Genomic DNA, 22,451 nt, shown 5'->3' on the forward strand with positions numbered 1-22,451 from the left:
CAAATATTCTGGGACTGGAGATAGGATTGTAAATCCGGTTTCCTAGCGTTCCACAAACCCCTGTGCTCCTCTGCAGGCGCATCTGATACAATGGCCGACCTGCTCACAAATCAAAGGAAGGGCTTGCGGCAGAGAACAAGTGATCGGATTAATATGTCTGTAAATTGTATTTGAAACGCATAGGTCATTAGACGAAGAACGTTTTAGGTCCGTCCAAAATGTTCCTTCGACAGACCTAGATGTCTAGAGGTGGGAAGCACAAGACTCAGGTGGTCAAGCTAAGTCATTTAGGGCAGCGGTTCTCAACCGCACTGCCCCAACACACTGAGCTAGCCTGCTTTTTCTGTCCCTGTGGCAAGGGTGAGCGTGATTCTCCCTACAGAGTGTCTACAGGAGCGGAAACTGGTTTGAGCAGAGCATGTCTTGAAGAGAGCTATTTTCCACTAGGTCAGCTCTCCTGCTCGTATCTAATGAGACTTCTAAGCGCTAGGTGGTGACACAAGATGCCAGCAAGTCACACTTTGCTACCAAAGCATCATTTAGAACAATTATTTTGAAATGTAACAAAAGTTTATAGAAAAAATACCCTATTTTGTGTAGGCTTATAAACAAATGATCGATTGATTACTTTAAGTCCAGTGCTCACCACGTCACCCACAGCTTGCAGTGGGCATCTTTTTATACCTCACCCCTTCCCACCCTCACCAAGTGCCTGGTGCACCGCCGTCGTGAATAGGGGTTGAGAGGGAGAGCCCGGTGCACAGTGACTGGTGGGGGGCAGGGAACACAAAAGGAAGAACTGAAAGTTTGGGGGGGGGGTGCGAGGAAAGCGGACAATGCCCAGGGATCGGAAGCAGCATTAGGAGGGGGCGGGGCCCAGTGCGAGGGCAGAGAAGAGAGGTTCAGGGCACCGAGGCTGGGAGCAGGAGAGAGACAGCGCCAGCAGGTGAGGCACAGGGCACAGCACCAAGGGACAGGTAAAGGACTGGACCCAGAGACTGGGAGGAGGTAGAGGAGGACAGGGCACGAGACTGGGAGGAAGAGGAGGACAGGGCACAGTGAGAAGGTGCAGAGACGGAGAGGGACAGGACACAGCAGTGAAGAGGAACAGGGTATAGTGACCGTGAAGTTGGCGAGGGGGCAGAGCACAGAGACTGGAGCCAGTAGATGGAGAGAGACTGAGCCTGAGAGGAGCAGAGGCACAGGGCACACGGTGCCAGGAGTGCAGGCAAGAAGAATGGCACAGAGGCTGGGATCAGGAGATGAGCGAGAACCTGAGGGGCACACGGTGCCAGGAGAACAGGCAAGAAGCATGGCACAGAGGCTGGGGTCAGGGGATGGAGAGAGAAAACCTGTGAGGGGGAGAGGGAGCGGGCACCCTACTCGGTGAACCTGCATGGCATAGAAACGGGAGCAGGTTACGGACAGGGCATGTGCCAGCGGAGTAGGCGATGGTGAGAGAGCGGCACAGACCTCGATGCAGACAACGAAGGACAGGGCAGAGTGGCTTGAGAGTGGGAAAATGAGGTTTAGTTTGTGGTCGCTGTAAAGAGGAGCAGTGCTGGCAATGTCAGGGTACGAGGAGCTGTAACAGGGAGAAGGGAACATTGGTGTGCAGGAGAGGGGCAAAGGACAGAGTGGCATTCGTAGTAAGAAGAGGAGGAGGCCGAGGGTGAACAGAAGTCTACCACCGCCCCGTGGTCTCCTGTCATTGGTGTTCTGTTAGCAGTGCAGGCATTGTGAAGGGGGGTCTCCAGGTGTATTCTGGGGGATGTACATGGTGGGCACCTATGTACGCAGCGGCCATTTTGTTGGGGCCCACCATTCAGATGCAATGAGCAATGCATTTATGTATTTGCCAGCTCTGGTTCAAACATACTTTCGTAGAAAGCCCAGCCTCATTTGCATTTATGCATAAATCAGCAAATTCTAACTTTCTGGGTATATGTTAGATGCGCTGCACCTGTATCAAGACCTCATAAAGCACTCGCTGTACACAGAGGGACATAGAAGCGTGCCATGCAGTGGACATCAAATGGTTAGGTGTGGGGACGAGACCCGCTAATGTGCTATATAATTCAATAAAACGTTCCAGCTGTAGGTAAGAGGACATGAGTCACTCGTGCATTATAGAATCGCACACTAAACATTCTAACTGTACTTGTACGGGATGGGACAATTCATGCTTTATAAAATTATAATAGACATTCTAGCTGTGCTTCTAAAGGAACAGGAGCCACTCATGCATTATAGGATCACACAATGAACATTCTAACTGTGCCTGTAAACGACAAGGGACAAGGGACCACTGGCAACCTCCAGCAAGGCCCCACTGCCAACTTCAATAACAGAGGGAACCAAGGCCGCCTGGACCAATCCGGAGCCACCAGGATCACCGAAGCCCGATCCAACTTGACCTTCAGCAGAACACGCGGCAGCAGGGCAATAGGGGGAAAGGCATACATCAGGCCCCCCTCCCACCGGAAGGACAGGGCATCCACCCTCCAAACCTCGGCAGAGCGAACCAGAGAACAAAACGTCTCCCTCAAGGCGTTCCCCGGGGCCGCAAACAGGTCCACCACAGGGACCCCGAACCGGGCCATCAGGCAGCGAAACACATCCTGAGACAGGCACATGTCCGACAGGGAAGGAAACACCCTGCTCAGGCGATCCGCCTCCGAGTTCAAAATCCCAGGCAGATGTAAAGCCCTCAGAGACAACAAGTGAGACTCCGCCCACAGGCCTATACTTTGAGCCAACAAATTGAGGGAAGCCACCCTCGCGCTCCCCTGGCGGTTGATATAACACACCACCACCGTGTTGTCGGACCGCACCATCACATCCCTCTGGAGGACCCAAGGCAGAAAATGAGACAACGCCAACTGAACCGCCTTCAATTCTCGCCAATTCGAGGACATTTCCGCCTCCGGCACAGACCAAAGACCCTGCACAGACTCCTGACCCAAGACCGCACCCCAACCCAGTACGCTGGCGTCGGTCGTCAAGACCAACCTCACCTGGGACACAAAGGGCGAGCCCTGCAAGAGGTTCCGATCCACCAGCCACCAGGACAACTCCCGGGCGATGGACACACCCCCCGGAACCAACAGCTCGTAATCCAGAGAGGCCGGATCCCAATGCTCCAGAAGATGATTCACAAGGGGGTATAAGTGTAAACGGGCCCAAGGAACAATCATCACAGTCGCTGACATCAGCCCCTGAACACGCAACCACTGGCGAGCCGTGGAAGACTTTGCCCCCAACACCTTCTTCAGTTCGTGCACAAGAGTCAGTCTGCGGGGCTCCGACAGGAAGACCTTCCCCAACCTGGTGTTGAACACCCCCCCAATGAACAACAGTTCCTGAGTGGGGTGAAGATGGGATTTCTCCAAGTTCAGAATCCACCCGAACCGTTGAAGGAGACTGCAAACCTCCCGGGAGTGTGACTGAGCCTGAAGGAAAGAAGAGGAAGAAATCAGCCAATCGTCCAAGTAAGGGAAAACCTGTATACCCTTAGCATGCAACAAACCCACCAAGGGCGCCAACACTTTAGTAAACACCCTCGGAGAGGCAGACAGGCCAAAGGGCAATACCTGGAACTGGTAGTGATCCACCCCTACACAGAAACGCAGGAACCTCTGGGAATCTGCGTGCACTGGCACATGAAAATAGGCGTCCCGTAGATCGAGAGAAGCCAGGAAATCTCCCACCGACAGGAAGGGAAGAATCAACTGCAGAGTCACCATTTTGAAGGACCGATGAGGGATACACAAGTTCACCGCCTTCAGATCCAGGACCGGACGGAAGTCCCCATTTGGCTTTTGGATCAAAAACAGGATTGAGTAAACCCCCCGACCCTGTTGTCTCACAGGCACCCTCACCACAGCACCCTTTGACACCAAGTCCCGAACTCCGTCCAATAGAGCACGACATCTTGCTAGAGATCTGGGAACAGGGGTAGCTTTGAACACATCCACCGGAGGAGTCCCAAATTCTATTCTGTAGCCCAGCCGTACCACCTGTAGAACCCACAGATCCCGAACGAACTCCTCCCAGACAGGTAAAAAAGAGGTGAGGCGACCCCCAACCGGCACCTCCAAGGAATCCATCACATAGTCACGACTTGGAGGGACCTGCAGAAGAGGAAGCACCATGTTGACCCCGGGACTTGTGGAAGGAAGGGACACCCCGGCCACGTCCCCTACCACGAAAGGGCTGAGCAGCCATCTTAGATTGAAACGCCTGCCCAAAAGCCCGCTTATAACCCGCAAACTTCCCTTTCTGAGAAGAGCGGACCGGAGCCAACAATTTTTTTGTCCTCAGCTGTCTTTTTAATCAAAGCTTCCAACGGCTCCCCAAACAGCTTAGAGCCCGTGAAAGGAATCTTCATCACGGCCGCCTTCTGAGCAGCTTCCGCCTTCCAAGACTTAAGCCACAACTGCCTCCTAGCAGCAACCGAGGCCCCAGCAGCCGCCGCCGCAGCACTAAGGGAGTCGAAGGACAAGTCAGCCATGAAACGCAACTGCTGTTCCAACATGGACAAAGACTCAGAGGGATCCTCTTCCTGCATGAGCTGCGCAGAAATACCCTGACAGTCCTTAAGAAGCGACTGAACAAGATAGCTGGTGTAAGCAGCAGACCGAACAGCCAGATTGGAGGCTGCAAAGGACCGCTTCAAGGCCCCCTCGACACGCTTGTCCCCAGGATCAGAAGGCACCGCATCTTCAGACACCACCAGGCTCTGAGACGCCATACCAGCCAGCAGAGAATCCACTTTCACCACAGCCGGAAACTCCTCCGCGAAGCCCTGCAAGGGATACCTCTTAGCCAGAAACCGGGGAAAGGCATGCCTGTCAACATCCTTCCACTCCCCCTCCAGCACCTTCCTCACAGACGTATGAATGGGGAGGCTTTCCGGATCTTTCTTCAGGTAATTGGCGAAGAAGTCTTCAGACTCTCCACCCTCCACAGGATCAGGGAATCCCAGATTGTCTCGAACATGCTGCATAACACAGCGAAGGTCAGCCCCTTGGACAAAACGACCCTTCACTTCCTCATCAGAGTCAACGTCCGGATCCACCTCAGCCGAGGCATCCAATTTCTGTCTCTTAGGCCCCTTGGGAACATGAGCCACAAAGGCCGCCGCCACAGCAGCCTCAATCATTTTTTGAATATTTGCCATGGAAGGAGCAGTGGAAGAACCTGCGACCACCTCCCCATCCTCACAGCCGAGTTCACGCACGTCTGCACCTCTACCCTCCATGTTGTAAACAGGAGAACAGAAATCCAGACCCCAAGATATACCCAGACCAATCAAAGCAAAAATCCCCAAGGGCCAACCAGGGAAAGCCACCCAGACCTGGAGCCAATCCCTACACAGGACCGAAGGCCGGCCTTCAAACCGCCCTATCAGAGAAGACTACCAAACTACAAAAGGAAAAGACTGAACAGGGCCCAACTGTAAGGATACAAAGAAACCCAGAAGACCCCGTCCCAGGAACCAGTGAACCCAGAGGTAAGAACTCCCCAACTCCCCAGCAGAACTCCACAGCAGAGCAGCAAGAGGCCAAGACACGAAATCAAGCCCCATGCAAATCCCTCCAGTAAAAAACGGCAATAAAGCAAAATTGGACCGCCAGCAGAGGGAGCTCCAACAACAGAAACGCGGGGGAAGAGAACACTAACCCAGGAAACAATCAACAAAGTCGGACCGAACCTAAATATCGGGCCCCCACGGACCAAACAAAGGCAGTCCCCCCCCCTCCCCGCAACCCCAGACTCCACCAAGGATTGCAGGAAGCATAAAGAAAAAGGGGTTAAAACACGGGCTCGAAGAAACGAGCCCCGAGAGTTACAGACAGAGAAGCCAATCCGGCACGCCCTCGGCGCGCTGAAAAAGCCAGCCACACACCCCCTCTCCCTCCCCGGGTGTACCGGCTAGAGCAGGGACGAACCCGGAAGAGGGGAGGCTGCAGCAGGGAGCCACCACCCCACAGCAGGCAGTCAGGACCCCCAACCCCACGGTCCCGCTACAGCAGGGACTCAAAGCAAATGCCTACAAGGTAAAGAAAAACAGGCCCAATAGGGGTTAAAAACGGGCGCTTAGCATCCCGTTCCACACTCACCAGATAGGAGGCCAATTCCAGTGCCCCCCTCGACGAAGACTGCTCGGAAGTGATTCCGCAGAAAAAACAAACAGGTTGTTGATTGGCAGGTCACAGGGTTATATGCCTCAGGGTATGGGTGTGGCCTGGAGGGAAGGGATGGGTTTCAAGTTGCTTGGGAGTTTCTGGTGGGAGGAGCTATGCTCATGTAGTTAGGACTGGGACGGGGAGGGCTACGACTCGGAGTAATGAATATTACCGGTGAGTAACCGGTCATTATAGGATCACACAATGAACATTCTAACTGTGCCTGTAAAGGCGCAGGGACTTTACATGCTTTGTATCACACAATAAACATTCTAACTGTGCTTCTAAATGGACAGGAGCCATTCGTGCTTTATAGAATCACACAAACATTCTAACTGTGCTTGTAAGGGGGCAGGGACAATGCATGCGTTGTATTACACAATAAACATTCTAACTGTGCTTATAAGGGCAGGGACTATACATGCTTTGTATCACACACTAAACATTCTAACTGTGCTTCTAAAAGAACAGGAGCCATTCATGCTTTATAGAATCACAAACATTCTAACTGTGCTTGTAAAGGGACAGGAGCTACTTGTGCATTACAGATGCACACAATAAACATTCTAACTGTGCTTAAAAGGGCACAGGGACTATTCATGTTTTATGTCACACAAAAAACATTATATCTGTGCTTATAAAGGCGCAGGGACTATTCATGTTTTGTATCACACAATAAACATTAACTGTGCTTCTAAAGGGACAGAAGCTACTTGTGCATTATAGAATCACACAAACATTCTAACTGTGTTTATAAGGGCGCATGGACTATTCATGTTTTGTATCACACAATAAACATTCTAACTGTGCTTCTAAAGGGACAGAAGTTACTTGTGCATTATAGAATCACACAATAAACATTCTAACTGTGCTTGTAAAAGGACACGACAGGGGCAATTCATACTCTTTTATATCACACAATCAGATATTGTAACTGTGCTGTTAAAGGGACAGGGGGTACCCGTGTATTGGGACATCACACCGTTGTATTCTGTGTTATGGAGAGAGGAGTCACTCCTGAATTATGACGTCACTCAATAGACATTGTAACTGATGAGGTTACGAGGCAGAAGCCATGACTTATGACATCACAGAATACAGCATTCTAACTGCGGGGGTTAAAGGGATAGGGGTACTCGTGTATTGGGACTTCACACCATAGTATTCTGTGTTGTGGAGAGAGGAGCCACTACTGAATTATGACATCACTCAATACACATTGTAACTGATGAGGTCACAAGACAGAAGCCATCTTCTGACATCACACAATCAGACATTCTAACTGCGGGGGTTAAAGGGACAGGGGGTACTCGTGTATTGGGACTTCACACCATAGTATTCTGTGTTATGGGGAGAGGAGCCACTCCTGAATTATCACAATAGACATTGTAACTGATGAGGTCACGAGACAGAAGCCATCTTATGACATCACACAATCAGACATTCTAACTGCGGGGGTTAAAGGGACAGGGGGTACTCGTGTATTGGGACTTCACACCATAGTATTCTGTGTTATGGGGAGAGGAGCCACTCCTGAATTATGACGTCACTCAATAGACATTGTAACTGATGAGGTCACGAGACAGAATGACATCACCAATCAGACATTCTATCTGTGGGGTTAAAGGGACAGGGGGTACTCAAACACGAGGACATCTTGGATACAAACACAGACTGCTGCTAAGGAGAAAGGGGCCAGTGTGCAGTGTGACATCACACATTAAACACTGTAACTGATGAGGTAACGAGGCAGGGGCCTCGCACGACCAGCGGGAGCTGCAGAGCCTCTCCCTGCACCATTAATGCAGCACACTTATCTGCAGAGATGTCTTCGCGGCGCCAATATTGGAGGCTGACAGATGGTTGTCATGGTTTTAACTAGGGGAGTTATCAGTGCTGAATATTATTTTTAACCTGTTACTAGTCGTGCCCGCCTGCTCCGGGTGCGTGGCTGCAGCAGTGCGCACCGGGTTAGGGGGGGCACCCTGGCCCCCTTAGGATAGACGCACCTGTGAGCGGTCACTGCCCCTCTGCAGGGACCCACACCACCCCCCTCCTCCTCAGTGCGCCGCGAAGGATGAGCGTGAAGATGAGGCGCCGCAGCGAGCGGGTGCTGGTGCCCCAGGTGGGTGCCGGCTGCACCGGGCACGGGGCGGGGGGTCCGGTCTGACCTGTGCGGTGAGTGTGCCCAGCCTCGCCCCAGCCTCACTGCTGGTCTCTTTTGTGCCCACAGAATAAAGAGAAGGAGAGGATGAAGGAGCGCGAGAAGGAGGGCCGGGAGAAGGACACGCGCTACAGCAACGGGCACCTCTTCACCACCATCACCGTGTCCGGCATGACCATGTGCTTCGTCTGCAACAAGAGCATCACTGCCAAGGAGGCGCTCATCTGCCCCAGTAAGTGCCCGCGCGCGCCTGTGTCCAGGGGTGTGTGTAGTGCTTCGTGCTGGCAGTCAGGTCCTGCATGTCGGCGCTTTTGCGGCTGCCCAGAGTTACATGGCACGTGCATTCTTGCCGGGGGTGGGAGGGGGCCCTGTGTTGTGCCAAGGGCTGCGGGTCACTTCAAAGAGCCGCGCGCTGCGTTTCAAGACCACACAGTTCTCCTAGTCAGAGAGAAAGGGAAGGCTTGGGGGGGCCTGGGATCAGTGTCATTTTAAGGATTTTGTGGGACATACCGCGCCCCCCCCCCCAACTGAAAACGTTGTCCTTTATTTCCAGTTCCTTATTAATATAACCTCCCATGGTGCCAAGCAGTACTGCGCTTTATGTTAAACTGGCATGGGTATATAGAAACTGTTGTAAAATTCGTTGCCGAAAATGCCAAAAATCTGTAACATGGTAAACATGGCACAGGGTAAAGAGACCGAGTCATTGGTAGCGGTAGGCAGAGCAGGACATGACTTAAGATCGAGAAATAGAATAGACAGATGACAAATAGAGAGAACGTTCACTTTTACAGGGGGGCCCTTGGAAAGCGGGATCCCTGAGAAAATACCCACTTTATCAATGCCTTGAACGGTCTCTACCTGGGATGAGAGTGTATGAACAATAATGAAGATGTTCAAAGATTGGGGAAAGTGAAGGGTATTGCTGGCACATCTTGAAGAGTAAATGTAATGGTGGACTTGTAAAGCGCACAGCTGCCCGTAAGCGTCCCGGCGCTGGAGACCGCTGGGGAACCCGTCCTGGCTTTCCCTGTGAGATGGTCCCTTCTGGGTATCTCCAAGGTGAAACCAGGCATCCCCGGCGTCTGTGGGGGGCTGTTGTAGAGATGAGGCAAGCTTAATGCCCAGAGTTACTGAGTGTGATCCCTGGTTAGAGTAGGCACCAAGGCGAGAATTGTCGAGTCCGTTGACCCTGGTCCACGACCCTGCCGCGTCGGGAATTGAACCCTGGTCCCGGGCTGTTCTCTGCTTCCAGGTCTGCCGCCTCTAACCAGTGAGCCACACCACTCCACAGAGTGCAGCTAAAAGTATATACATTGTCTCTCACTTTAAAAAAAACACCTTTTGGAACTAACATGGTGTACTCCAGCCTAAGTGATTTCCGTCATGCAGTATAATGTAGGCACTGCTGTTGGCCACAAGAATTGTCATCCCTTGTTGGAAGGATAAAAGGCGGAGTTTCTTTTTGTGGGAGCAGAATCTGCAACTCAAAGGTTAGACCGTTTGTGTATATGACACTTTGGCCAGTTAATCTGTTCAAGGTCAATAAATGCCACATCTGTCAGAGCATGTGCCACACGCCTGCAGCAGGGCAGTATATCTTGGTATGACATGTCTGCAGAATGTGACACCCCTGCCAGAGGGGGACATGTCCGCAAGAGTGCACAGCTGTGTGGGAAGGACTGCATGGGTGCACACTGTCTCTAACAGCTTAACCTTTCCAAGGGTCCCCTGTTTGCAGGAGTGTGAAAAGTTTAGAATAACTCCCCATATCCGCAGAAGTTTGCAATAGGTGCAAAACAGCGTAGCAGGCGCCATGGCGAAATATCAAACACAACAGGTGATGGGCGGAGTCTTGAAATAGTCGAACCGCTGGCTGTCTCTTAGGGTAGCATTCAAACCCATTGTTTCTGTGGCCATGATGCCACGTCAGATCAGACCCAGCCATGCGCAAACCAGCCTTAGTCCTGCTCCAGTAGGAACGGTCCAGTCGGACTTGTCAAGCCAGGTCATCTCTGAACCTAAGACTAGTTTCTAGGGGTTGGTTAGACTTTACGCAAGCAGTCCTTCATCACTTTTTGTCTGATTAGTACTCTCATTCCAATCGGGGTCAGTCGGGGCAAAGCACTGGACATAGTAAAATACCTACAATGTATACACACGCGTGCTCGATGTTAGTCTATGGAACAAAAACTTGTGATCGAAATTTGTTACTTTACCAAAACATAAGCTAAACAAAGTGAGGAGCACAATGAGTGGATGAGAAGAATTGTCCAGTCAACTGGTGTTTAAAGATAAGGCTTCCAACACCACAGAGCATCGCCCTGAAGAAGTCCCAAGTGAATAGGGACGAAACGCGTAGGCTGTTCATCTTGGACATGTCGTCTTGTTTTTATTTGGAAAATGATAAATAAAATTGATGAAAAGTAATCTGAAAGAACATTGTGTATTATATGATTGTTTACTGTCAAGAATTGTGTTACAATTTGGCTAAAGACATTATGATGTGTAAGACATTTTTCTAGACTCTCGCAAATATTTCTGGTTGTGCTCCTCACTTTGTTTAGCTTATGTATAGATATGGGTTTTTTCTGATGACCCAAAAGAGTGAGCATATCTAAAGACATTTAGGACAAACGGTGTGCAGGCGAAGGTATACCATAACTGTCTTGCTGTTGTGATATACTTTACCAAAACATATCTAGTGAAGCAGGTGGCTTGACGTTCACATGAATAAGATGCAGGAGGTCCTTGAAAGTGAGATCAGTTCTGAAACACTCCGCCGACTTCATTACTTTTCCTAAATCACTCTTCTAGTTGCCAGTATTCAAAATGAGGCTCCGGTTCTGCTAAATGTGCCCAACATGGCCACTGGGATCAGGCAGCATGTTAGTTATGGTTACATAGAAACCACATCCAAATGAGGTTATGTAGCATAAGCTCCTGATTACTGTGCACATGAAGCATTAATACAAGAACAATACATGATCACAAGTGTCTACAAGAGAGCGGGATGTCTGTGAGGGTCCAGACGCATTCAGGAGTGTGATGTATGTGTAGGGCCCGGTGTATAGGCAGGTCCGCCTGGCGTTTCTATGCAGGAGAGCAGTCGTCTATGGTTGAACCAAGGATAAACGGAAGTGATGCTAACTTTGTGGCTCTGGGATAGGTTAGGTCCTACCTATTTCTTCTGCTTGTCACATCTCCTTCTCAATATTCATTCATCTCTCATCTTCCCCTTCTCACAGTCTGGTAGGTGGCAGACGCGGCTTAGTTTGGAGTTTGCTGTGAAGTCGTTGCTTGGTTCACTTCTGGCTCCTTGAGGGTATTCTCCATCATTTTGAGGAATCGACGGTTCCTCGGTTAAAGCCACAAAACGAGACCACAAGCTGTGATTGTGAAATCACAATTTCAGTTATTGGACAAAAAACCTAGTCAGGTGGACTATCTACTTTGGAGGATACCACCATTATTGAAGCGCGTGTCTACATTTGTGTCCTTCATGGTATATACAGCGGGAGCGGATACTCTGCTACGGCTGTACCATTTAAGAGCTGCAGTGCACAGGTTGATGAAACCAGCTGTTATCATTGGATGGTTGCAGATGACGGATCCCGCCCCTTCCACCGCCCGACTGTCCTATCAGTCTGCTGAGTGAGATATATCGAGATAGGATTGCATATCTTAGTATGTACAGCAGGAGCTGGCACGTGGGTATGCCTGTGCCGTTTAGAGCCGCAATGCACAGGACCTTTGAACAGGCTGGCGTCATTGGATGGTTTGAGATGACATCTCTCGTCTCTTATACCGTCTGGCTGTCCTGGAAGTCTGACGAGCAATTGTGTCATTGGTCGTCTTGCATATTTGGGCAGATTCAGCTGGAGCTCGAGGGCAGGCCATGCTACACCATTTAGAACAACGTGACAAGTGATCGTACCGGTTGTCGCTGTTAGGTGGGCCTGTTACTGCTGCTCTCTTGCCGTCCACTCATTGACCCCAGCAGACCTAGCAGACAGGGGTTGTAATCTTCACGGCCTGCTGATTCTCTCTGGCCATTGCCACTGTTTCCCGGTATCTGTCCTGAGTCCTCGACACATGTTTCGCTTGCTCTGCGTCTGATGTAGAGCGTGTCCAACTGTACTGCAGACCTAGTAAAGTGCACCAAAAACATCCCTCCATTTCACCGTTTTCAGTGACCCGCTGCTGTTTGAGGTGCTCCCATTGGTTTTTGGATGGGCGCAACATGTGCAGGGCAGACATTTTGTCGCATAAGGCCTAGGCGGTCTGAACTTTGTGAAATTTGGTGATTCCAGTCCTGTGCTCCTGAAAATCAGGAATAAACATGGTCGAGTGGTCAGATAGAAGGAAGAGAAGCACTGTGATAACCTTTGTTCAGTTTTATGTTTCTGGTCTAAAGGGTGAAATGTTGCTGGCCTGCAAGAGGTTTAAAAATGAATTTGAAAATGGATAACAGTAGGTGCATGCCTGTGTATGTTACAAGGATTCCTAGCTTGTCTCCATATACATCGCCCTGATGCCATTGCTGACGTCGAGGCCGCCCAGAACCTCCAATTAAATACATTGATTTCTACACATCAATGTTCCTTGCGTCATGAAATCAGTTAAAAGGCCCCGAAGACTCTAAAGAGTTCAGAAAAACGCATCTTGTCTGCCATCCACCAAAATAGAGAAGTGTCTTGTGTCTTGCACAGAACAGTGATCTGTGCATCCGCCCCCACCCTCCACGTGATCCTATAGAAAATCCTTGCGACCCTTCTTCATAAGGTCACGCATGACGCATGCTGCGCTGTTTCCTGCGAGCCCTAATATAATCCGGGCTCCTGCTTTATTATATTTACTACTTCGACAATTCTGTCTGTAATTATCTACATTTATTCATCGTTTAACTCTAGCCATCTTCATTTTGAATCTAGTGGAAAAAATAAACCTGAAAGGAGTCCATTTCCGGGTTTGTGTAATGGATAAAGGTTACACTGATTTTAACTGACTGCCTCTATCCTGCTATAAGAAGCCATATGTAATGCTACACACATACATACACTCCTATGACATTAGCGTTTTAGAACATACGCATATCTGCAATTGATTATAGCTTCATTGGGAACACGTGTACCTTCACTCATTCATTACAGGTGCCTTTTTTAATTCTCCTGTGTGTCAGTCTGCGCAGCTGTTGGGATAGCAGCACTGACTGATGCACCAAGAAACACTCAATGAAAACTTTCTTTCCATATCTTGTCAAATTTAAAAAATAAATACAGGCAGGGAAATCAATACTTGTTTGGTGCACTTGTCTACAAAAAGCAGTCAAAACCGAAAACTGGGAGTCTTGATTCCATCTCATGAGTCCTGCACCCCCATACAGTTTCAAAATAAGTCCCGGTCCCGTGAACGAGTGCTGATGTCCCCAGCCAGCAACCACCAGTACAAATTAAGCCATGAGGATAGGGTGAGAGTGATGATAACGAAAGACGTTTGAAGGAGGAGCTGGGTAAGGATTCCTTTCACAATTAATTGATACAGATCAGGTGAAAACAATGTTAACTTGTTTGCACTTTTGTTGCTTTTAAATTCAATATTACACAGGGCATTTGTGGGAAAAAAACGTTATTATATTAAAAAAGGAGCAGAGAACTCTGGGTAGTTCTCAAGTTTAGGTGGAAAGCAGCCCCTGTATAAAGCACCCTCCACTGACAAGTAAAAGCAAAATATCCCTTGGTTGTTCGACAGACAGTAAAGGAAAGCTTTGCTCACATTCGAGTCATGAGTTTAAATGAGTACAATATTACAGCCCTTGTAATAGACAAAAAGGATGTATTATAAAGCCCAAAAGTTATCACAAATATTTCATAAAAGATACTATATACCTCCAATTCATATAAAATTGTTAAAAACACTAAAAGAAAACGAATACATTTGATACAATTAAAACAACAAAACATTACATGACATAAAGAGAGAAGAAAAATTTAGACAATATACTTTGTCATTTACAAAACATATCCATTGGAACAATTTTATAACTAGGCCTGGATACAATACATTTTTTTAGTATCTACAGATCCAATATCTTCCACGGATTACGTGAGCGATGCGTCCTGACTCTAATGTGAGCAGAGCTTTCCTATACTATCTTTCGAACAACCAAGGGACATTTTGCTTTTACTTGTCAGTGGCACCCTATTCCTGTGGTGAGCCACGAGGGGTCCCTCTCTTTTCTCATATAAAGCACCCTCCTCACCAGCGACACTTGAAATGTGCTCACCTCAAATGTTTGCCTTTCTATTAGTCTTTAAGCATAGGATTAGCACAGTGCCATCCACGCAGAGATATAGTGGAGAAGTGTGGCTCAATGGTTAGAGTAGCAGACCCTGATGCAGAGGTCTAGCCCGGGACCAGGGTTCAATTCCCCGCCTCGGCGGGTCTTGGGCTCAAAATTCCACGGACCTGATAATTCTCACCTCGGTGCCTATTCCAATCACGGAGTCCCACTCTACAACTCTGGGCAATAGCTTGCTTAATCCCCACAACGCTAAGGATGCCTGGCCTCCACCTTGGGGGTGCCCAGGAGTGGACACCTCACAGTGAAAGCCAGGATGGGTTCCACAGCGGTATTCGTACAAGCGCCTTGAGACCCTTGCGGGTGAGTAGTGCGCTATACAAGTATCAATTTACATTTTACATTTACATAGAAACGGACAAAGTATTTTACAATTTCTACAGCAAAGTCTTTAAGCATAGGATTAGCACAGTGCTATCCATGCCGAGCTGTAAAATGGCCAAAGCCGTTTACCACTCCAGGCACAGTATTCCAGCTTTGGATTGGTAAAATACCATCCAAGCCAATCTGAAATGAATAAAAACAACCCCTGACACATGTTTCACTCTCATTATAGCTCTTCAGAGAGGGATAGCTTTGTCCAGACACAAGAGAGCACCCAGTATAAATCAAGACAAAACCCTTTCTGGCATAGAGTAATGGATAAATTATGAAAAAAGAAGCAGATAACTCTGGGTAGTTCTCAAGTTTAGGTTAAAAGCAGCTTCTGTATAGAGCACCCTCCACACCAGCGAAACTCTAAATTTGCTCACCTCAAATGTCTGCTGTTCTATCAAAGTCTTTAAGCATAGGATTAGCACAGCACCATCCACTGCAAGATAGAAAGGGACAAAGTATTTTACCATTTCTACAGCAAAGTCTTTAAGCATAGGATTAGCACAGTGCTATCCACGCTGAGCTGTAAAATGGGCAAAGCTTTTAACCACTCCAGGCACAGTATTACAGTTTTGGATTGGTAAAATACCATCCAAGCCAACCTGAAATGAATAAAAACAAGCCCTGACATGTGTTTTGCTCTCATTAGAGCTCTTCAGAGAGGTATAGCTTTTTCTAGACACAAGGGAGCACCCAGTATAAGTCAAAACAAAAAGCTTTCAAGCATAGAGTTGAGCATAAATTATGAAAAAATAAGCAGATAACTCTGGGTAGTTCTCAAGATCTGAAAGAAACAGAGTTATAGATTCCTTATCTTAGAATTACCCCCAGGCGTCAGACTTGATCCAGAAAGTTTTTCGTCAGCAGTACCCCTGTGCGTCAGAAGGTGGCGCCAGTCGACTCTGCATTCAGCGTTGTGGTCACTGGGATGACGTCGCAGTAGCTACATAGAGGCCACCCTCGCGTGGTGACGTCAGTTCTTTCTTTTTCCGCGCCAGCAAGCGCAGATCTGGAGAGAGCGGTACCCTAGTCATTTTTTGACTGAGCTTTTTTCTCGACTTTTGTAGACTTTGTTTTTTGAATCCATACGACTCCTGGTGCACGAGAAATGCCCGGCTTTAAGGCTTGCGGTTGGGGTAACTGACTAATGTCGGTGATGGGATCCGCACAGCGTGTGCCTCTACTGCCTGGAGCACGACCACGACCCCAAGTCATGCTCCGACTGCCGGACCATGGCCCGAAGTCTTTGTGGGAGCGGTCCCGAAAGCTACTAGAGGCCTAGCAGTCGGCTCCGCGTCGTTCGAGGGACCGATCGCGGAGCCAATACCATTCTTGCTCTAAGTCTTCGCACCCTGGGTCAGGTAAGTCAAAGCACAAAAAGAAGTCGAAGAAGCATTGTTGCTCTCAACTTCTCCCCGTCCGTCAGGCGATGCTACGAGGGATGCAGGTGGTGCCCCTTCCGCGGCTCCGTGTGGGGAGCCTGTAGGGCCGGCTCCAGGTTCCCCCCCTGACCGGGAGCGATCCCTGCCCAGCTTTGTCAGTTCTAGGAAGCAATGCACGTCCCCTTTGGGCAGCCTGGCTCTGACAGCGTGCCTTCGGGCCCTGCGGACTGGGCTGAGGGCCCTGGGCCTTCGGCTTAGGCGGCCTTGGCCTCGGCACTGCAGGGTCCCCTTCGATCCAGGCCTGGATCCTGATCAGCGCAGGTCGACCTTGTTACACCTCCCCTGGCGCCGATTCCAGTGGCACCACGTCCGCTACCGGCGTCTGCTGTGTCCCCAGCCGGCGTCGACCCCGGCCTCCACCTCAAGGTAGACACGGAGCCGGACTGGCGTCGATCAACTCCAGATCCAATGCCAGCGGGTACTTCTGAGCCCCTGTTCTACCCAGACTCTTCGAGACCACATCAGCAGCCAGAGGAGGGTGAGGAGGACTGGGAAGGGTCTGGGGACCCTTTAACCTACCAGTTGGTGTACGAGTGTACGATGGCGGTGGTCGCAGCTCATCTGCGCAGATCAGGGGTTACAGTCTTTCTCTATCTCGACGACTGGCTGCTGAAGGCGGGCTCGCCCCAGGCTGTCGTCTCCCATCTCCAAACTACGGCCGACCTCCTGCATTCACTGGGGTTCTCCATCGACATGCCAAATTCACATCTGACCCCCTCTCAGAAGCTCATCTTCATCGGAGCTGTTCTGGACACGACCCAGTTTCAGGTTATCCTCCCGAACAGCGAGTCTGGGATATTCGAGGTATGATTCAGATCTTTCAGCCCCTATCCCAAGTTTCAGTCAGGATGACCCTGAGACTGCTGGGCCTTATGGCCTCCTGCATCCTGCTGGTCGATCATGCCAGGTGGCATATGCGGGCTCTGCAGTGGGACCTGAAGTTACAGTGGGCGCAGCATCAGGGAAATCTGTCTGATTGTGTCCAGTTCTCGGAGGGCACTGCACGACAATTGCCGTGGTGGCTTACAAACCAGGATTGGGTCAACGGCACATCCCTTCTCCAACCAGAACACACAGTGGTGACAGACGCATCCATTCTGGGATGGGTCAGCCACATGGGAGAGGCAGAGATCAGAGGCCTCTGGTCTCCGGCGGAGTCCGGGCTCCACATCAACCTTCTGGAGCTTCGGGCGATCCGTCTTGCACTCAAAGTATTCCTTCCCTCTGTCCAGGGAAGAGTAGTGCAGGGGTTCAAGGACAGCACAACAGCCAAGTGGTACTGCAACAAACAAGGCGGGGTGTGGTCGTGGACCCTGTGTCAAGAGGCCCTCCCCCTCTTTACATGGCTGAAACATCAGGGCATATCCCTGGTGGCTCAGCAACTGGCAGGTTCGCTGAAGGCCAGGGCGGACACACTCAGCCGCAGGTGCATGATGGATCACGAATGGTGTCTTCACTCGGAGGTGGTGCAAGGTCTCTTTCAACAGTGGGGAGAGCCTTGGTTAGATCTATTCACCACTGAAGAGAACGTGCAATGTCAGCAATTCTGCGTGTTAGAATTTCTAAGGCGGTACTCGCAAGGCAACGCTTTTCGTCGTGAGTGGAGTTGCGGTCTTCTATACGCTATTCCACCTATACCACTTCTACCCAGAGTGCTGAAGAAGATCAAGCGCAACTGGGCCTAAGTCATTCTTGTGGCTCCGTATTGGGCACGGAGAGTCTGGTATCCCGAGCTGCTCAACATGGCCATCGATCCTCTGATCCGACTGCCGCTTCAGGAGGATCTTCTGTCGCAGCAGCAGGGGACGGTCCTCCACCCGAACCTACCCAGCCTCCACCTCCTTGCGTGGAGATCGACCGGGGGCAGCTGACATCATTTGACCTGCCTCCCGAAGTCTGTGATGTAATCTTGGCACCCAGGCGTCCTTCCACTAAGACGGTATATGCATGCAGATGGAACAAATTTGTGGCATGGTGCAGAGCAAAGGCTGTGGATCCCCTTTCTGCCCCTCTTTCTGAGGTTCTCTTGTTCCTCTTGTTTGGAACAACAGGGCTCTCTGATCTGGGCACTCTTAAGGGCTACCTCTCAGCCATTTCAGCCTTCCTTAGGCTCCCTGATCAGCCTTCTCTTTTCAAGTCCCCTGTTGTAAATAGCTTCCTTAAGGGCATGACTCATCTTTTTTCGCCTGTTCCCTTCGTAATGCCCCAGTGGGACTTGAACTTGGTTCTGACATATCTCATGTGTGCTCCCTTTGAGCCGCTGCATTACTCTCCTCTCAGACTTCTCACTTTGAAAACTGCCTTTCTGGTGGCCATCACCTCTGCATGCAGGGTGAGTGAGCTACAAGCTCTGTCTTCCAAGCCTCCCTTTCTGGCTGTCCAATCGGACAAGGTCATCCTCAGAACTAGACCTTCCTTTCTTCCCAAGGTGGTTACTTCTTTCCACATTGGACAGACCATCACTTTGCCCACCTTGTTTCCACCTCCGCATCCTTCGAAAGAGGAAGAGAGGCTCCACTGTCTGGATCCAAAACGTGCGCTTTCCTTAACTTGGATCACACCAAACAATTCCAGGTGGATGACGAACTCTTTGTTGGTTACGTGGGCGCTAAGAAAGGTCGGGCGGTGCACAAACGGACCATCTCCAGGTGGGTCGTTCTGTGCATCAAAGCCTGCTATTCTTTGGCTAAGAAGGAGCCTCAATTTGGGCTACGTGCCCATTCCACCAGGGCGACGGCAGCTACTACTGCTTTGGGACGAGGAGTCCCCCTAAATGACATCTGTCAGGCGGCTACGTGGGCATCCCTGCACAAGTTCACCAATCACTACTGCCTGGACAGCCAAGTCCGGAGAGACGGCTTCTTTGGCCGTTCTGTTCTCCAGGATTTTCTGGTGTCAACTTAGTTCACAGACCCACCTCCGGGGTTGGTATTGCTGGGGTATCTATTCTAAGGTAAGGAATCGATAACTAACTGTTTCTTTCAGATAAACAAGTTACTTACCTTCGGTAACAATATTTCTGTAAGAAACATAGGTTAGTTATAGATTCCTTACCACCCAATCCATCCTCCCCGTTCTGCGAACTGACTTCTAGGGTTAAGGACATCCTTCCAGGGCCCTAGTTTTGTGCACCAGTGCTCAGTGTCTTGCATGGCTTTGTGCTTCTGGCGTGGAAAGTTGTGTACAGAACTGACGTCAGCGTGCGAGGGCGGCATCTATGCAGCTACCAAAGCGTCATCCCGGCGATCACGACGCCGAGGATGAACGCGTAGTTGACCGACGCCACCTTCTGACGTGCAGGGGTACTGCTGACAAAAAACTTTCCGGATCTAGTTTGACGCCGGGAGGTAATTCGAAGGTAAGGAATCTATAACTAACCTATGTCTCTTATAGATATATCGTTACCGAAGGTAAGTAACTTGTTCTTTAGGTAGAAAGCAACTCCTCAATAGAGCAACCTCAACACCAGCTAAACTCTAAATTTGCTTAGCTCAAATGTGGGCTTTTCTATCAAAGTCTTTAAGCATAGGATTAGCACAGTGCTATCCATGCCGAGATAGAAAGGGACAACGTCTTTTACCATTACAACAGCAAAGTCTTTAAGCATAGGATTAGCAAAGTGCTATCCATGCTGAGCTGTAAAATGGCCAAAGCCTTTTACCACTCCAGGCACAGTATTACACCTTTGGATTGGTAAAATACCATCCAAGCCAACCTATATATCTAGCACGACAACAATATGCATGACACATGTTAGTCATGTAGGTAGCCCACGGTGTATCATTCTACCTGCCTGAAAGCTTCATCCTGGGTAGAACGCCCTATATTAATGCCATTGTCATAAAGTACAATTACTGCTGCCCTCCATTTTTACTGATCTGTATGAGTCATTTGTAAGCTTATTGATTTTCTTGTTTTTTTCTTTTTTTATGCGCCACCCACCACTTTTATATTTAGCACAATGTGGTGCTTTTTATTTAGATTTTGTTTACTGGATTAAGCCAAACAAAGGAAGGCCTCTTGCCAGCAGGGACAAGCAACTTGAGATCCTTTTGTGCATCATGGCACTCAAAAAAACTTGTCCTACACATGTGACGACTTAGTCCTAGCCCCAGCCGTGGTGCCACCCTGCTGGTGAGAGGGTAGAAGTCCAGCTCTCAGTATTACATTTAGGAAAGTGTGATCTTCGGTATCTCACATACTCTTTTACACAGCTCTAAGGGGAGTGCTTTGAAGCTGCCTTGAGGTGGTATTTGGCGTAAGGTATACATAACTCTGGTGTGATGTCATGTGATTTACTTTATTGCATCTTTTGAGTGATTTTGTCCTTTTCAAGCAGCAGTGTGGTCATAGCTTTTGTGTTGTGTCCCCTTTAAGATGGACTCCACCGCCACTTGCTGTCCAGCCTATAATAAACCCCCATTAATGTTTCCGTTCTCAGCATTTGCCACCACGACTATTCGTAGATATTGTAACTGACATACTACTCTTGGGAATCCAATCACTTTGAGTCCTATTGACCCAAAGCGCACTATCTTTTACATGCAGGACAGCTGCAAACGTGTCAACTTTAGGACTAAATTATATATGTATGTTTGTCATATAATCGGACCACTGGAATTATGCGATTTTGTGGCTGCAGTGCTGTCTGCATGATTATGGATTTTCCGCTTTTGCCACATAAATCATTACACGCTGCATAATCTTGATCAAAAGTTACTATAAACGCAAGACACGTGTTGCTGCGCTGTGGAAGGCCCTTCGCAAAACTTGACTGGTCACCGTTATGTTGCCTATTGCTGTATTTGGGTGTCAAACTGGTACTAATGAAGTCAAACCTTTGCTCACATAGTGTTGATATGTGCAAAAAGTGACAAAGTAATGAGGTAATACTGTCACAAAATGTGCTGTGTTATGCCACATAATTTGCCTTTTCACGCTGCATAATTTAGTTAGCTCTGCCTCATAATTTAATCCTCCCCTACCGCATAATTCCAGGGACCCTGCATATAAAACGCAATTATTCTGAAAACTACTCGGTCTCAAAATCGCTTAATGCCAGTGGTCCTGTTTGTTGGCCACGTGCAGACACTTCAACCAGCGCGCCTAAAGCTACACTTCCAGTCTGGCCAGGGCCGGACTGGCCATAGCGGGCACCGGGCGTTTCCCCGGTTGGCCACTAGGGTGGGGGCCGGTTTTGGGCCCCTGGCGGGCTGTTTCTGTTACCGGGAGTCAGCAATATCAGCCCCGGTAACAAAAGCGGCCGAAACCGGCCCTCGCAAACTGCTTGGCTGCACTCCCCCTCACCAGGCCCGGTTCCAGGAATTTTCATCTGGATGGGCCAAGGATATGTTCGGGTGGGCCAATGTGGTCCCAATTTTTGTCAATTTTGGAGGTAGTCTACAAGCCCAAGATTGCATCATATCTTCTTCCAAACAGACATTCAGTGCATCTAGAAAGTTATTTAAGAGTAAGAGCTGATGTCACAGTAGGAAAAGTGGCTACTTACACCTTGCAATTTGCTCAACACCAATTTATTTGCATGATGTGAACTTTGTAACTTGTAATGATCATGTTTTTTTTTTTGCAATGTACTTTCATTGATACAAAAGTTTAAAAAACAGCTGCACATTTGGAAAAAAAGCAGTATTGTTGACAAAGAAGAGCAGTTTTCATTCCTTACAATTGTAAAACCAGTAATTGCAGTCAAACAGGTAACCTTGTGGCCATATTACATAGAGGGCTTTGGTTACAGAAGGGGCCGCAGATGCTTGTGCAGCCCTTTCTGTAAGAATGATAGCGTTAGCACACATTTATAGCCAGCGCTATATTCAGAGGTCTTTCCCTCCTTTGCATGGGGGTGACCCCACACAAATGAGGGAATCACTATGCCCCAGAGCCTGTCCTATATTAGAGAA

At 49.2% G+C, this 22,451-nt stretch overlaps 1 protein-coding gene across 8 annotated transcripts in view; it reads left to right on the plus strand.

Annotated features, from left to right (window-relative positions):
* Positions 1 to 22,451, plus strand: part of ARHGEF2 (Rho/Rac guanine nucleotide exchange factor 2) — an 876,584-nt gene that overhangs the window by 716,442 nt on the left and 137,691 nt on the right. For all 8 annotated transcript variants that reach the window (XM_078668338.1, XM_078668336.1, XM_078668334.1 and 5 more), the window contains one exon: positions 8,425 to 8,587. In XM_078668338.1, the coding sequence (XP_078524464.1) occupies positions 8,425 to 8,587 (163 nt within the window). The remainder of the gene's footprint in view (positions 1 to 8,424; positions 8,588 to 22,451) is intronic.

This window comes from Lissotriton helveticus, chromosome 12, assembly GCF_964261635.1.
Source record: "Lissotriton helveticus chromosome 12, aLisHel1.1, whole genome shotgun sequence".
NCBI lineage: Eukaryota > Metazoa > Chordata > Amphibia > Caudata > Salamandridae > Lissotriton > Lissotriton helveticus.